The sequence below is a fragment of the Impatiens glandulifera genome, chromosome 3, assembly GCF_907164915.1.
Source record: "Impatiens glandulifera chromosome 3, dImpGla2.1, whole genome shotgun sequence".
NCBI lineage: Eukaryota > Viridiplantae > Streptophyta > Magnoliopsida > Ericales > Balsaminaceae > Impatiens > Impatiens glandulifera.
This window is the reverse complement of record NC_061864.1, coordinates 30,541,110-30,555,172: the sequence shown is the minus strand read 5'-3', so window position 1 is coordinate 30,555,172 and position 14,063 is coordinate 30,541,110. Positions and strand designations below refer to the sequence as shown.

General features: G+C 35.3%; 1 protein-coding gene across 1 annotated transcript; it reads right to left on the bottom strand.

The window, feature by feature from the left end:
• Positions 1 to 1,552: 1,552 nt before the first annotated feature.
• Positions 1,553 to 2,803, bottom strand: LOC124930138. The gene is made up of 6 exons (XM_047470499.1): positions 2,735 to 2,803; positions 2,458 to 2,651; positions 2,225 to 2,369; positions 2,056 to 2,141; positions 1,890 to 1,981; positions 1,553 to 1,809 (listed from the first exon to the last, which is right to left on the bottom strand). The coding sequence occupies exons 1-6, from the start codon at positions 2,801 to 2,803 to the stop codon at positions 1,553 to 1,555; spliced, it is 843 nt and encodes a 280-aa protein (XP_047326455.1).
• Positions 2,804 to 14,063: the final 11,260 nt, after the last annotated feature.

The window sequence follows — 14,063 nt, the reverse complement described above, 5'->3', positions numbered from 1 at the left end:
CTATCAAGCGACCAACCATCGTGACCGCATCCAACTTCTCCGCAAGGCGAATCAACATGAGACCACGTCCAACCTCATCCTCATCATCTACATTCAACCAATAACTTACAAAGTGCAGCAATATGACCATTTGTTAAACCCTAAACCACAACACATGAATTAAGTCTCTAATATGTTCAATTAAACACACCAAAAAAACATTCAGTTCAGCTATAATGTAAATAAGAACATAATTAATCACATGATATTAGAACTGGTTTTGTCCATCATTGTGTTTGTCGTTCGCGAGGGTTAGTCGTCGTTTAGGGTTTAGAGAGAAGGCGGAGAAGAACAATAAGAGAGAACGAGAAAGAAAGAAATGAAAAAAAAACTTATAATAAATAATAAGGGTTCCGTCGCGTCACGAGCGTGTCGTAGCGTGACGCGTCAGAGTAGTTTCGTCTTTACACATGATAAAAATGTCATGTTTGCAATGTTTTTCAGATCTGGGTCATTTCCCAAAATTCGCCCACTATTAGCAACATTTAGACAAATTTCCCGTAAAAAACCAATATTGAAAATCATTCCCTTGAAATTGAAATTCTAGTTCTTTGGAGTTAAGAATAATTATCACTATCCTTTAGGCCTAATTCATCGCAAATGGGACACCTAAACCCTTATCCAAATTTGAATTTTTGTGTCATCTGGACTCAAGTCAAACATTTTCAGTTGTTTACCCCTCATTTCTCTTTAACTTTACTAAAACTCAATAATGCAAATATTATATCGAAAATCATCAAATACTTGGAAGTAGAGACAGTCTGAAGACGAAGAAACCTTTGAAGAATCTCTTCAGCTGCGTCTTAATGTATTTCTTTCTCAGTTTCACACTGAAAAAACTGAGTATCAACTCACAAAACTAAAATTTGTCTTTTTCAAAGCTATCTTTCTAAATCTTCATCTTCACTTAACCTCATTTATTTTATTTTCTCAATCATATCACACGATGAAACAGGTGAACACAAATTCAACATATATATATATATATGTATAAGTTATAGAATCAATATTAAGAAAAACCCATAAAAGTTGGTTTGAATACTTTGTTTTGTATAGTTTGCTTCAACTACTGTATATTTGTTGCTTTCAACTCCTGTTTGGAAAAGAGAATATTTAAACCGCATTTGCTTCTGCTCTTTAAATCCTATTTATTCAATTTGTGCTTGAAGAAAAGAGATATTATTAAATTTTGTTTATTTATTACAAGTCTGAACATTTTAAAAAGGAGTCAACAAATTTATATGATAAAAATGGTGCAGGAGAATTAAAATGCTAAATATAACTCTCTACTAACTCATAAGTTCAACAAATTAATATTCCAATATTTTTACTCATCGTCACCATTACTAAAACAACTACCAGCCATTCAATATTTCAATTAATTTACTAACCCAAACCATAAAAAAAGAAATGTTAAGTTAGTCTTCTTTAACCAAAAAACTTTAAATTCTTCTTCCCTCAATTCTAATAATTTATTATCTCCACCCATTCTCATAATAATTGATCTCCAACTTCACATCCACTGGTGGGATCGAAAGAACTCATAATCATGATGAAGAACCTTTCGGTCACGAATCCAGTCTTCGGCAGCTTGTAGAAGAGAGTTTTCCTTCTCGCATTCATGATCTTTGTTGGGACACAAAAGAGAACCCTTATACTTGTAGCAAGTGAGTCCAAACACTGGTAATGGAATCATTGGTTTTTTATCTTGTGCACCATTAATAGGCTTCCCATCCTTCTTACCACCATTAACTTTTATATGAGGATATCCTGTTAAAATAACAATAATGCATTATAAAAAAATCATTGATCTTAATCCAAGAAGAGAAAGGAAAGAGAACTGTTTGTACTTGTAGAATGTGTGGACAATGAGTGATATGTCAAGAAACATGCATCAAGTTCCTTAAATGTTGATGCCATTGAATTTCTATAAATTGGATACCTGCATTATATTTCAAACCATTTGAGATTAATAAACAAACAAATCAATCATCCAACCAAAATAAACATAATTACCATGCCACAGAAATCCAGCTTGTTGATAATAGATCACAACTTTTCATTGTATTAAGCTCTGGAAATGTGGATGCAAGAGATAAAGCCTGTTTTTCAAATACACACAATGTTAATTCAAAATGATTATCATAACTGCACAAGGAACATAAAAAAATGGTAGTGAGATTGCCTTATCAGTTAAAGACATTCTTTTATATGGTACTTCAGTTTCAAAAAATTCATATAAAAGCTTCCCATTCGAATTAGAGTCATCTATAGACTTATCTAATGAGATCCCAGTAATCTTCGACAAATTCCAAGAACCATTTGCATCACTGCCATTGTTAAAACCAAATCCAAAGTTTCAATAAAAAATAGGTAAACTATTGATATTATAAACTTAGTTTAGTTGGTTAGGTATACCTAAGAAATGGATCGATGTATAGTTGTATGGCGGATAGGGATGGAACATAGTATTGAGTAACTAGTTCTTCATTCAACAATGTTGGCACTCCTCTTCCATAACAACTCCACTCAATAAACGCTTCCCATATATCACTTAGTGAATAAGAAAGACTCAGTTCTTCTTCTGAATTTTTTCCAACATTTCCCTTCAACTTCAATATCACAAACTTTTAGAAAGAAAAATGGCAATCAAAAATGATTATTGTTAACTAAAATTTTATTATTATTTTGATACCTCGTCTGAGAAAACTTCCGCGGGAATGAATGGAGTAACGGCTTTCACAACACGTAAAAAGTTAGTCATAGTCGTAGTCATCGTCATTGGATGAGATGAGGAGAAGATGGGTAATTTTGTTGTTGTAAAACTATATATGTTTCTTTATAAAAGATTATAGAATTTTTGAAAAAATAATAACAATGGAAGGGAGGTATATATGAAAATTTGGTAAGAACTTTGAATTACCAAATTAGTGATGGTAAAAACAATAGAAGAGCAAGTGATTTATAGAAATGAAGAGAATTCATGACAATTGTCTTCCTCCTCCAACTAAATCTTGTAAGATTATTAAATTATTACATTGATAGAATTTTGAGTATTTTTACCTCTTTTCCATTATTTTTAAAGTACTTTTTTAAAAATAATTAATGCTATATCCTAATTAGATAATCTTAATAATAACATGATAAATTATAATCTATACTAAATTAAAAGTATAATATAACTAAATAATTAATTCTCTACAAGTGCTTTGTAATTTCAATCCACGCATCTTCAAAAAATTATAACTTTTCCACAAATCCTCTACCAAACAAGGTTTCGATACTTTTTTTCTGTAGTGATATTTTATCATTTATTAATAACACAGAAAAATATAAATAAGTGATAATGATGAAATTATGTCATACTTATCAATGAGAAGAAAATACATCTTTACAATTCTCAAATGATAAATTAAGTAATTAATGACAATAATGAAATTTGCAAATGTGAATGCAAAAATGATTCTACAAATGTAAAAGTAGTTTACTTTTCTAAATCTCACTAATTAAATGTGTCATGATTAATAATATTTTCTCCATAATATAACAATATTTATGCAATAATAGACAGATTATGGACCCATATTTAGTGAATATATATATATATATATATATATATATATATATATATATATATATATATATGATGATATGCCAATGAAATTTATTTTGTAAAAATTATAGAAATTTAATGTAAAATTAAGAAACAATTATTATATATATGATAATATATAGTTTTTTTAAGGACCCCTTTATAAGCCCATTTAGTATTGAAGATATTTTTAATATAACTAGTTTGAAAAATTAATGATACATTTAAAAAAAAAATTGATAACTTATTTTAAATATTTAAATTTGGACAAATATACTTTAAAAAAAATACGACAAACAATTATTTAAAAATTACACAAATATATGTTTTATAAAATAAAATTAAAAATTAAACAAATTAATTAGTAAATGTCACCTTATAATAATTCAAAATATTTTTAAGCTCATAAATAAATAATTTAAAATATTTAATATGTTATTTTAAAACTTTTAAATAAATATTATATATATATTGTTTTAATTTTATAATTATTATTTTAAAATGTTTTATTATAAATTATTATTAATTACTTATTTGATATTTCCATATTATTTAGTTCATATTTTACTATTTATTCTAAATAAAATATATTAATATATATTAGAAATTTTTATGTTAGGATATGACTGAAGCATGAAAAGGAAAGGAGCTCTCTATAGCTAATTATAAAGTATCATTTCCTATGGAGGATAAGTCAATTCAAGTCTTCATGGATCGGGTGAGACGAGGTTCGGGTGAGACGAGGTTGAGACGAGGTGTAGTGCAGTCTGGTCAGCGCATCTGCTTTGGGATATAAAGGACCATAGGTTCGAATCCTGTCACATTGATGTGAGGCATTAGTCAGTCAGCAAATACTCTTTAATGAACATTTATCGACATCTTTCAAATGGGGCAGTTTTTCCATTAAAGTTTCCAACAGATGTACCGTTTAAGAGCCTTGCAAGAGTTTCGAGAGTTAATAACAAAAAAGAGCGATTGAGAGACTTGATTACGACCGTTAATTAGAGATTCGCAATATTATCATCAAAATTTTAAATCAAATTGTCTGACTTTTTCGGCGTTGCTTACCAACTCCAAGATAATTTTAACTGCTGCTCCGAAACTTTGATAGAGATTCCTTAACATTTTGTAATTGGTTCTTTTTGTTTGCTTTACTTCAATAATTATCGTTCAAGAACACAAACGAGTTCGTCTTTAGAGGAATTCTCAACAACTCGCATTATCGTTGGATTTTTTTACTAGGAGTTTTATTTTTCTAAATTATTTATGCAATTTGATATCTAGATTATCAATTATTAATTTTGTATAAGTTATCTTGTATTATTTACTAATTAATTTCTCACATGTAACTCATATTTCAATTTAATGATAATTAATTTTTATAAAAAATATATATATTCTCATATCTTAAAAAAAAAAAACTACTCACAACCATCTTTTTAAGCAAGTATAAAATATCAGAAATATTGTTTATCATCTTTAAGGAGAACAAATAATAAGGGCAAGCTTAAAAAATCAAATGACAAAGGAACTTGATTCAACTGTGGAGAAAATCGTTATTCGTAATGTTTGTAAATATTCTGTCTAATAATTGAAAACAAGTATGTTTTTAATAATACTTAGATTTTAGACACATGATATGAATATCATATAGAACCTAAACAGAAGACCACTAAATCATGGAAAGATAAACATATGGACTGACGAAATATATATGAGATTTTAGTTTTAGGCATAGAAACTTAAGTTATTTCTTTGCCTAGTGGTCTTATATTAGAACAAAAAAATGTTATTTCATTCCAACACTTGTGAACAATGTTATATTTGTTTGAGCATTCAGTTTAATTCTCACACTTATGACATTCATTTCAATTAAAGAACTTTTAAAGTCAAGATATATTAACTATAAACCAGTGAAACAACTGAAATTACGTAAAAAAAACAAATAATTAATTAACCTCATATATTAGTATTATCAATTATGCCACGTAGAATAAAAACATATAATTAAAATTCACAAAGATGAACATTTGGTTCATTCTAGTATAAATGGAGGGAAACATTCTATTAAGCTTGATACTATAACTTAACTTTCCGAGTTCTTAATTCAAGAAATGTGTTCTTGATTGATGGGACCGAGTATAGAATTCCTTAATCAAGCGCAACGGATATAGTGAGATAAGAGAATTCGAGGTTAAAGAGAGAAGAAACCGGGGTGAGAAGAGAATACTACTAGAATACACCTAATAGTCCAAGAAAGAGGTTCGGGGCCGAGAGAATAACTTAGAGTAACAACTTCCACAAGATTCAATTCATAGCCCAAAAAGTGGGGTGGACATCAACATTTATAGAGGCTGAATTACCCAAAAGTATTCGGTTACCAACTTTAAAAGAATAACAGAATTCGGTTTGAGAGAAATATAAGAGAAGAGAAACAAAACAGAATTATTAAGAAAAAGACATAAACTAGCCCATATGCACACCAGGGACGAGAAACAGGTGCTGCAAATATTTTAGGACCGAGGCTTTGATGAGCAGACCCTAACATAATCTCCCCCTTCAAGGTTCCTCGCCCTCGGCGAAAAGAACGTGGACTGGTCAGCCTCTAATCCGCATCCTCAAAACTTCAAAAAAGACTATTTCTTCGGTCGGGCTTCAGCAAATTCAGCAAGGGTCACAGCATAGGACCGAACTTCTTAAAAAACTTTCGGCAGAATCGTTTCAATAGTGGAGTTGGTCGGATCCTTGTAGTCTTTTGCACTGCCGGGTCACTTGTCACTCCGCCCATGTAAGGAATTTATGTGCACCCAAGGTCGAGTTTTTCATTGTTTAGAGCTGACCTTTGTTGCTGCAATGTCTCCAGCGCCTGGTGCAAAAATAATTTCTTCCAACTTCGATTATACTCTATAGTGTTATCAAAAATTCAGGCCAAGTCTTTTTCCCGAACCGGCATCACGGGGGCAGCAATTATTCTCCTAACTTGTGTCGGTCTTCGGGTTGCTGGAATAGAGCGTTGAACACATCAAATAGTTGGTGGAGATCTTCAGGAATATCTTCTAAGGTCATTTCTGCGAGGGAAACAGTTTGGCCTGTTGAGGTGTTCCTTGCCATTGCGGGCGAGTTCTTAAATTCCGGGTAAACGGGTTAGGGTTTTCTGTTATGAAAACGGGTTAGAGTATAAATACTTTTTTTGGGTATTTTCTTATAACACAGTAAGGTTGAGAGAGAGTGAATTACAAATCTAGGGTTTTCTGGTTTCCTTCTTCTTCTTGTTCTTTGCCTAATCCAGAGAGAAAGATCGGGGGAGCTTTTGATTATGGAGTAGTCCAATCATTCATAGTGTAATCACTTCTTTCATTTGAGAGCAGGGCATGTAAGTTTCTACTATTGAAATTTCTTTGATTTAGTGAAACTTATCCCTCCCGTGGACGTAGGTCGATTTTGACCGAACCACGTATATTGTGTTGTCGTTTATTGCTTTGTGCTATTTTTGTCTTCGTAATCTGTTTATCGTCATAGACGATTTGGAAACTGATTTGTTACAGGTTTAATTTCGAAGAAGATCCATAATTTTGTTGTTGCAAAACCCAACAGTGGTATTAGAGCAGTATTGATTGGTTATCTGTTTTAACATTGGAGTAGAGTGCTCTGCTGGTTATTTGGCGAAATTCATAGAAGAGATCAACTGGTTTCTTTGCTGGGTTTTTTTGTCAGCTGTTGAAGCAGTAATAATGGGGAAATCTAGACCTGATATGGTGAGTCTGAATGGTACAAACTACAGGCAATGGAAACTGATGATTAGTGATCTATTAGTTTCAGATGATTTGAATGAAGCAATTGAAAATGAGGGTGTTAGACCTGAGACTACAAAAGAGGCTGATTGGAAAAAGACAGATAGAAAGGCCTGCAGCTTTATTCGTTCCTGGTTGGTGTAAATGTTGTGCACCATGTTGAGAATGAGACTACGGTGTATGGTGTGTGGAGCAAACTTGAAGCTCTCTATGTTGGGAGGTCAGCATGGAATAAAGCAGCACTGGTATGAAGGCTGGTGAATCTTAAGTATATTGATAATAAATCAATTGCTGAGCACTTGAATGAATTTCAAAATATTTTGAATCAGTTGAGTAGTATGAAGATAAACTTTGATGATGAAGTGCAAGCACTTTTAGTCCTTGGATCTTTGCCTACAAGTTGGGAGACACTTATTATCACTCTTGGCAACTCAGCACCAAATGGTATAGTCAACATGGCATTTGTCACCAGTTCCTTACTTGATGAGGAGAATCGAAAGGGGGATAAACCCTCTAAGTTTGATATATTGGTGGCTGATAGAGGAAGATCAAAGGATAATAGAAGTGGTTCGAGCAGGGGAAAGTCTAGAAGCAAGTCTAGAACTCCAAAGAAGGATGGTGTTTTCCATTACTGTGGCAAAATGGGTCACTGGATAAATGAGTGCTGGAAATTTAAAAATGATAAAGCGAAGGGTACAGTGAAGCCTAGAGAAATGAAAGAACAGAGTGCAGATACATCTGCTTATGCTTCAGATGGTGAACTGACATATGCTTCTAACTGTCAAGACTCCTGTCTTAGCACATCTTCAAATGAAACAGCATGGATTGTTGACACAGGCGTCTCATTCCATATTACTCCACATAAAGGTTATTTCCAGTCCTACAAAGCTGGTGATTATGGTGAGGTTCACATGGGTAACAGTGATGTGTCCAAGATAGTTAGTCTTGGTGATGTTAGAATCGAGACAAACATGGGTTGTTTCCTGACATTGAGAGATGTAAGACATGTTCCTGATTTGAGAATGAATTTGATTTCAGTAGGTAAGCTCGATGATGGAGGCTACCATAATATTTTCAGTGGTGGAGCATGGAAGCTAATCAAGGGTTCATTGGTTGTTGCACGAGGTAAGAAATGTTGTTCCTTATACAAGACAAATTTGAAATTTGTCTATGATGCAGCATATTCTGTTTTGATGGAGTCATCCTCTGAGTTGTGGCACAAGAGACTAGGTCACATTAGTGAAAAAGGGCTTAATATTTTGATCAAGAGGAATGGGTTGTTGAATCTCAAGGATGCTCATCTTGAAAATTGTGAGCATTGCTTGAAGGGTAAGCAGAACAGAGTCTCCTTCAATAAGTCAAAAGTTGAACTGAAAAAGAATGTCCTTAAACTGGTCCATATAGATGTTTGTGGTCCTATGAAGATTAAATCCATAGGTGGTGCTTCATATTTTGTAACCTTCATAGATGATGCATCTAGGAAAGTTTGGGCCTATGCTATAAAGTCCAAGGATGAGGTTGCAGTAAAGTTTGAGGTCTTTCACAAGCTGGTTGAAAGAGAGACAGGAAGAAAACTGATGAGGGTGCGGTCAGATAACGGGGAAGAGTACATAGGCTCATTTAATGATTATTGCAAAGAGCAGGGTATTCGACATGAATAGACTGTGCCCAAGACTCCACAAATGGTGTGGCAGAGAGGATGAACAGAAAAATGTTAGAACGGATAAGGAGTATGCTCTTTCATGCCAAGTTGGCTAAGCATTTATAGGCTGAAGCCATGAGCACTACAGTGTATGTGATCAATCGTTCTCCCTCCAAGCCATTGAATAATAAGTGTGTAGAAAACGTCTTGTCGGGTAAAGATGTTAATTACGACTATTTACGTGTTTTTGGTTGCAGAGCTTTTGTGCATGTTCCAAAAGATGAGAGGTCTATGCTAGATGCAAAAACCAGGCAATGCATATTTTTGGGGTATGGTAATGAAAAGTGAGGATACAGTTGTTATGACCCAGTTGATAAGAAGGTTTTGAGAAGCCGAGATGTGGTATTTCTTGAAGATTAGACTATTGAGAATTTTGAAGATGGTGAAAAGCTTGATGCATATATACGTGACCTTTCTGGTCTTGAGCTATCTCATGATGTTGAGGAGACAAGGCCATATTTAGCTTTAGACTCAGATAGTGATGATGATGTTCCTCAGGGTCAAGCTGTAGGCCATGGAAATGATACTAATACTGAAACTGATCTTGGTGATAATGTTGAGGTTGATTTTGAAGTTCAACAAGAAGATGAAAATCAACATAATCAACAAATAGAGGTACTTAGAAGGTCTACTAGGGAGAAAATATTAAGTTCTAAGTACCCTGTTATAGAGTATGTCCTTCTAACTGATTATAGGGAGCCTATATGTTACAAGGAGGCTCTTGAGCATGCTCATAAGGAAGAATGGATAGCTTCCATGGATGAAGAGATGAAGTCATTGCTGAAAATGACACATATGAACTGGTTCAAATACCAAAGAACAGAAAAGTATTACAAAATAAATGGTGTACAAGATCAAGCAAGAATGTGATGATAGAAAGACAAGATACAAGGCTAGGCTGGTTGTCAAAGGTTTTGGCCAGAGACATGGAATCGATTATGATGAGATTTTCTCACCGGTAGTGAAGATGACTTCTATTCAAGTGGTGTTAAGTCTAGCTGCTTGTATGGATCTTGAGATTGAACAGCTTGATGTCAAGACTGCATTTCTCCATAGTGATTTGGATGAAGATGTTTATATGAAGCAACCTGAAGGTTATAATAAGAAAGGTGAAGAAAACAAGGTGTGCAAACTTGTCAAAAGTATGTATGGTTTAAACAAGCACCAAGGCAGTGGTATCTTAAGTTTGAGTCGTTCATGACCATCCATGGGTACATGAAGACGTCTACATATCACTGTGTCTTTGTGCAAAAGTTTGCTTCTAATGATTTTATTATACTTCTCCTATATGTTGATGACATGCTGATTGTTGGGAGAGACAAGCTCAAGATTTCCAAGTTGAAAAAAGATTTGGATAAGTCTTTTGAGATGAAAGACTTGGGTCAAGCAAGACAAATTCTTGGAATGCAGGTCATTCGTGATCGAGTGAAGAAAAAGCTATGGTTGTCTCAAGAGAGATATATTGAGAAGATTCTAAATCGATTCTATATGGACAAGGCAAAGCCAGTTGCTTGTCCATTGGCTACACACTTGAAAATAAACAAGACAATGTCTCCCAAGGATGAAGAGGAAAGACAAGAAATGTGTAATGTTCCATATGCTTCAGCTATATGCAGTCTGATGTATGCAATGGTCTGTACAAGACCGGATATAGCTCATGTGGTTGGAGTACTTAGTCGTTTCCTTTCAAATCCCAGTAAGACACACTGGGAAGCGGTTAAGTGGCTAATGAGATATCTTCGAGGGACCTTCAAATACGCTTTGTGTTATGGTATTAGAAAGCCACATGTTGAAGGGTTTTCTAATTCAGATATGAGTGGTGATATTGACACGATGAGATCAACTTCAGGGTATTTGTTTACTTTTGGAGGAGGAGCTGTATCATGGAAGTCTCATCTACAGAAATGTGTTGATTTGTCTACTACAGAAGCTGAATATATTGCTATTACTAAATGTTGTAAGGAAATGAGATGGATGAAAGAATTGTTGAAAGAAATAGGCATTACACAAGACATGTTTGTGGTGTTTAGTGACTCACAAAGTGCTATACATGTGAGCAAGAATCCAAGTTTCCATTCACGTTCAAAACACATCCAAAGAAGGTATCATTGGATCCGTGAAGTGCTTGAGAAGAAGGAGTTATACTTGGAGAAAGTGCATACAGATGAGAACGGGTCAGATATGATGACAAAGGGCTTGCCAAGAGGCAAACATGAGATATGTTGTGCCAAAGTCGGAATGGTTCTGGTAGGAGCGTCACAATGATGAATGTTTATAGCAATATTCTTCGATGGCTCGGAAGGGGGAGAATTGTTGAGGTGTTCCTTGCCATTGCAGGCGGGTTCTTAAATTCCGGGTAAACGGGTCAGGGTTTTCTGTTATGAAAACGGGTTAGAGTATAAATACTGTTTTTGGGTATTTTCTTATAACATAGTAAGGTTGAGAGAGAGTGAATTACAGATCTAGGGTTTTCTAGTTTCCTTCTTTTTCTTGTTCTTTGGCTGATCTAGAGAGAAAGATTGGGGGAGATTTTGATTGTGGAGTAGTCCAATCATTCCTAGTGTAATCACTTCTTTCATTTGAGAGCAGGGCATGTAAGTTTCTACTATTGACATTTCTTTGATTTAGTGAAACTTATCCCTCCCGTGGACGTAGGTCGATTTTGACCGAACCACGTATATTGTGTTGTCGTTTATTGCTTTGTGCTATTTCAGTCTTCGTAATCTGTTTGTCATCATAGACGATTTGGAAACTGATTTGTTATAGGTTTGATTTCGAAGAAGATCCATAGTTTTGTTGTTGCAAAACCCAACATGGCCTTCATGTTGACTATTTATTTTCACTTTGGCAGCAACACTACGTTCTTCCAAACTTTTTTCCAGTTGGTTACCATGCATCAAAGTGGCCTGTGACCGAGGAATACCCTTTAGGACCGTGGTTCTGCCTTGCTTCTCGTAAGATAGGGTCAGCTTTTCGAAGTTCCAAATTGAGGGACCTAAAGTAATCAGTCATTCAATGCCCAGCACAATATCATATCCGTCCATGGAAATTACCTTCATTTATGTTTGATAGTCATTGCCTTCCATCGACCACTCTAAGTCTTTGCAAACATTAGAGCATAACACATTGGACCCATCGACCACTCTAACCGATTTCACCCGGGTTGTTATGCTTTTGTGGTCTATTTTCTCCAAAATTCTGATATTAATAAAATTGTGTGTGCTGCCTGTATCAATCGGGATCACTACCGGCAGGTTCCCAACTTTGCCAATAATCTGGAGTGTTTGAAAGGCTTTAGAACCGGTCAATGCATGTAAGGATATGGCTGGTTCTTCCCTTGCCCCGAGCAACGAAGGTAGATCATCCAAAACAGGTTCTTGATCGGGTTCTTGGTCTTCTTGATTTTCCGACACCATGAATAACTTTGATTTGCATCTATAGTTTGGTTTCCATTTTTCATTGCAAGTGTAGCATAGTCCCTTCTTTCGATTTTCATCCATTGAGGCCGGGTCTAACTACTTAACATGGCCCTGGTTTGCACTTGAAAAGGACCCATATGATGAATTCTTGAAGTCGGTATTGGTGCTCGGCCAGGCTGTGTTGATATTTGATGGCTTGGGCAGCAACGGTGCTTCGGCGCTGTACAAGTGCCCTTGCACATTAGGGACCGATACATTGCTTCTTGGACTTTATCCATGGCCATGACTTCGTTTAGAGAGTCGGGAAATCGCAACCTAACGCAGTTTGTAATCTCCTCCCTTATACCGGACAAGTAGCAATCTATTACGTAGTCCCTCGGCATATGATATAACTTTTGAGAGATCGACATGTACCGCAAATTATATTCTTGAATCGAACCCACCCGTTTCAAATTCATCAGTTGCCTCATTGGAGTGTCGTGTATAGAGGGCCCAAATTGCGCCAAGAGGTCTCTTTTGAACACATCCCATGACAATGCTTTCTTTTGGTTGCGGTTATGAAGATATGACCCGTACCACATTCTTGCTTCGCCATAAAAGTGAATGGGGGCGATATCTAATTTAATGTCATCCTTTGTCTTGTCCACCCTGAAGAATTGCTCGGCGGATATCATCCAGCCCTTGACATCGGGTCCAACAAACCGAGGGAAGTCGACCTTGGTTAGCCGAGTGGGAGGAACATAATATTGGTCGCGGTTCTGGCCAGGATGTTGGGGCCTAAATGGGGAAGGATCGTGGCAAGAATTATCATCGTAGGGTCTATGGCGGGGTTCTTGCACATTTCCAGATGCCTCGCTCTCAAAGGCTGTTATTCGTTCTTGAGCCGCATCCAATCTTCAGTCTATCGCAGCTTGTATCGCAGCTGTTTGTTGGGACATATTTTCTATAAGGGCCCTGAGCGTATCCATTTCTGACTGCTGGCGAGTTTCTACCATGTTGAAAATCGACCAGCTCTGATACCAATATGTTAAGCTTGATACTATAACTTAACTTTCCGAGTTCTTGATTCAAGAAACGTGTTCTTGTTAATGGGACCGAGTATAGAATATTTTAATCAAGCGCAACGGATATAGTGAGATAAGAGAATTCGAGGTTAAAGAGAGAAGAAACTGGGGTGAGAAGAGAATACTACTAGAATACACCTAGTAGTCCAAGAAAGAGGTTCGGGGCCGAGAGAATAACTTAGAGTAACAACTTCCACAAGATTCAATTCATAGCCCAAAAAGTGGGGTGGACATCAGCATTTAGAGAGTCTGAATTACCCAAAAGTATTCGGTTACCAACTTGTTACAACAACTTTAAAAGAATAACAGAATTTGGTTTAAGAGAAATATAAGAGAAGGGAAACGAAACAGAATTATTAAGCAAAAGACATAAACTGGCCCATATGCACACTAGGGCCGAGAAACGGGTGCTGCAAATATTTTAGGACCGAGGCTTTGGTGAGCAGACCCTAACAC

Coding starts and splice junctions, on each gene's coding strand:
- LOC124930138 (XM_047470499.1), bottom strand. CDS start 2,803: ATGACTAACTTTTTACGTGTTGTGAAAGCCGTTACTCCATTCATTCCC. Junction 2,370..2,457: donor TACATCGATCCATTTCTTAG/GTATACCTAACC, acceptor TAACAATGGCAG/TGATGCAAATGGTTCTTGGA. Junction 1,810..1,889: donor ATTGTCCACACATTCTACAA/GTACAAACAGTT, acceptor TTATTTTAACAG/GATATCCTCATATAAAAGTT.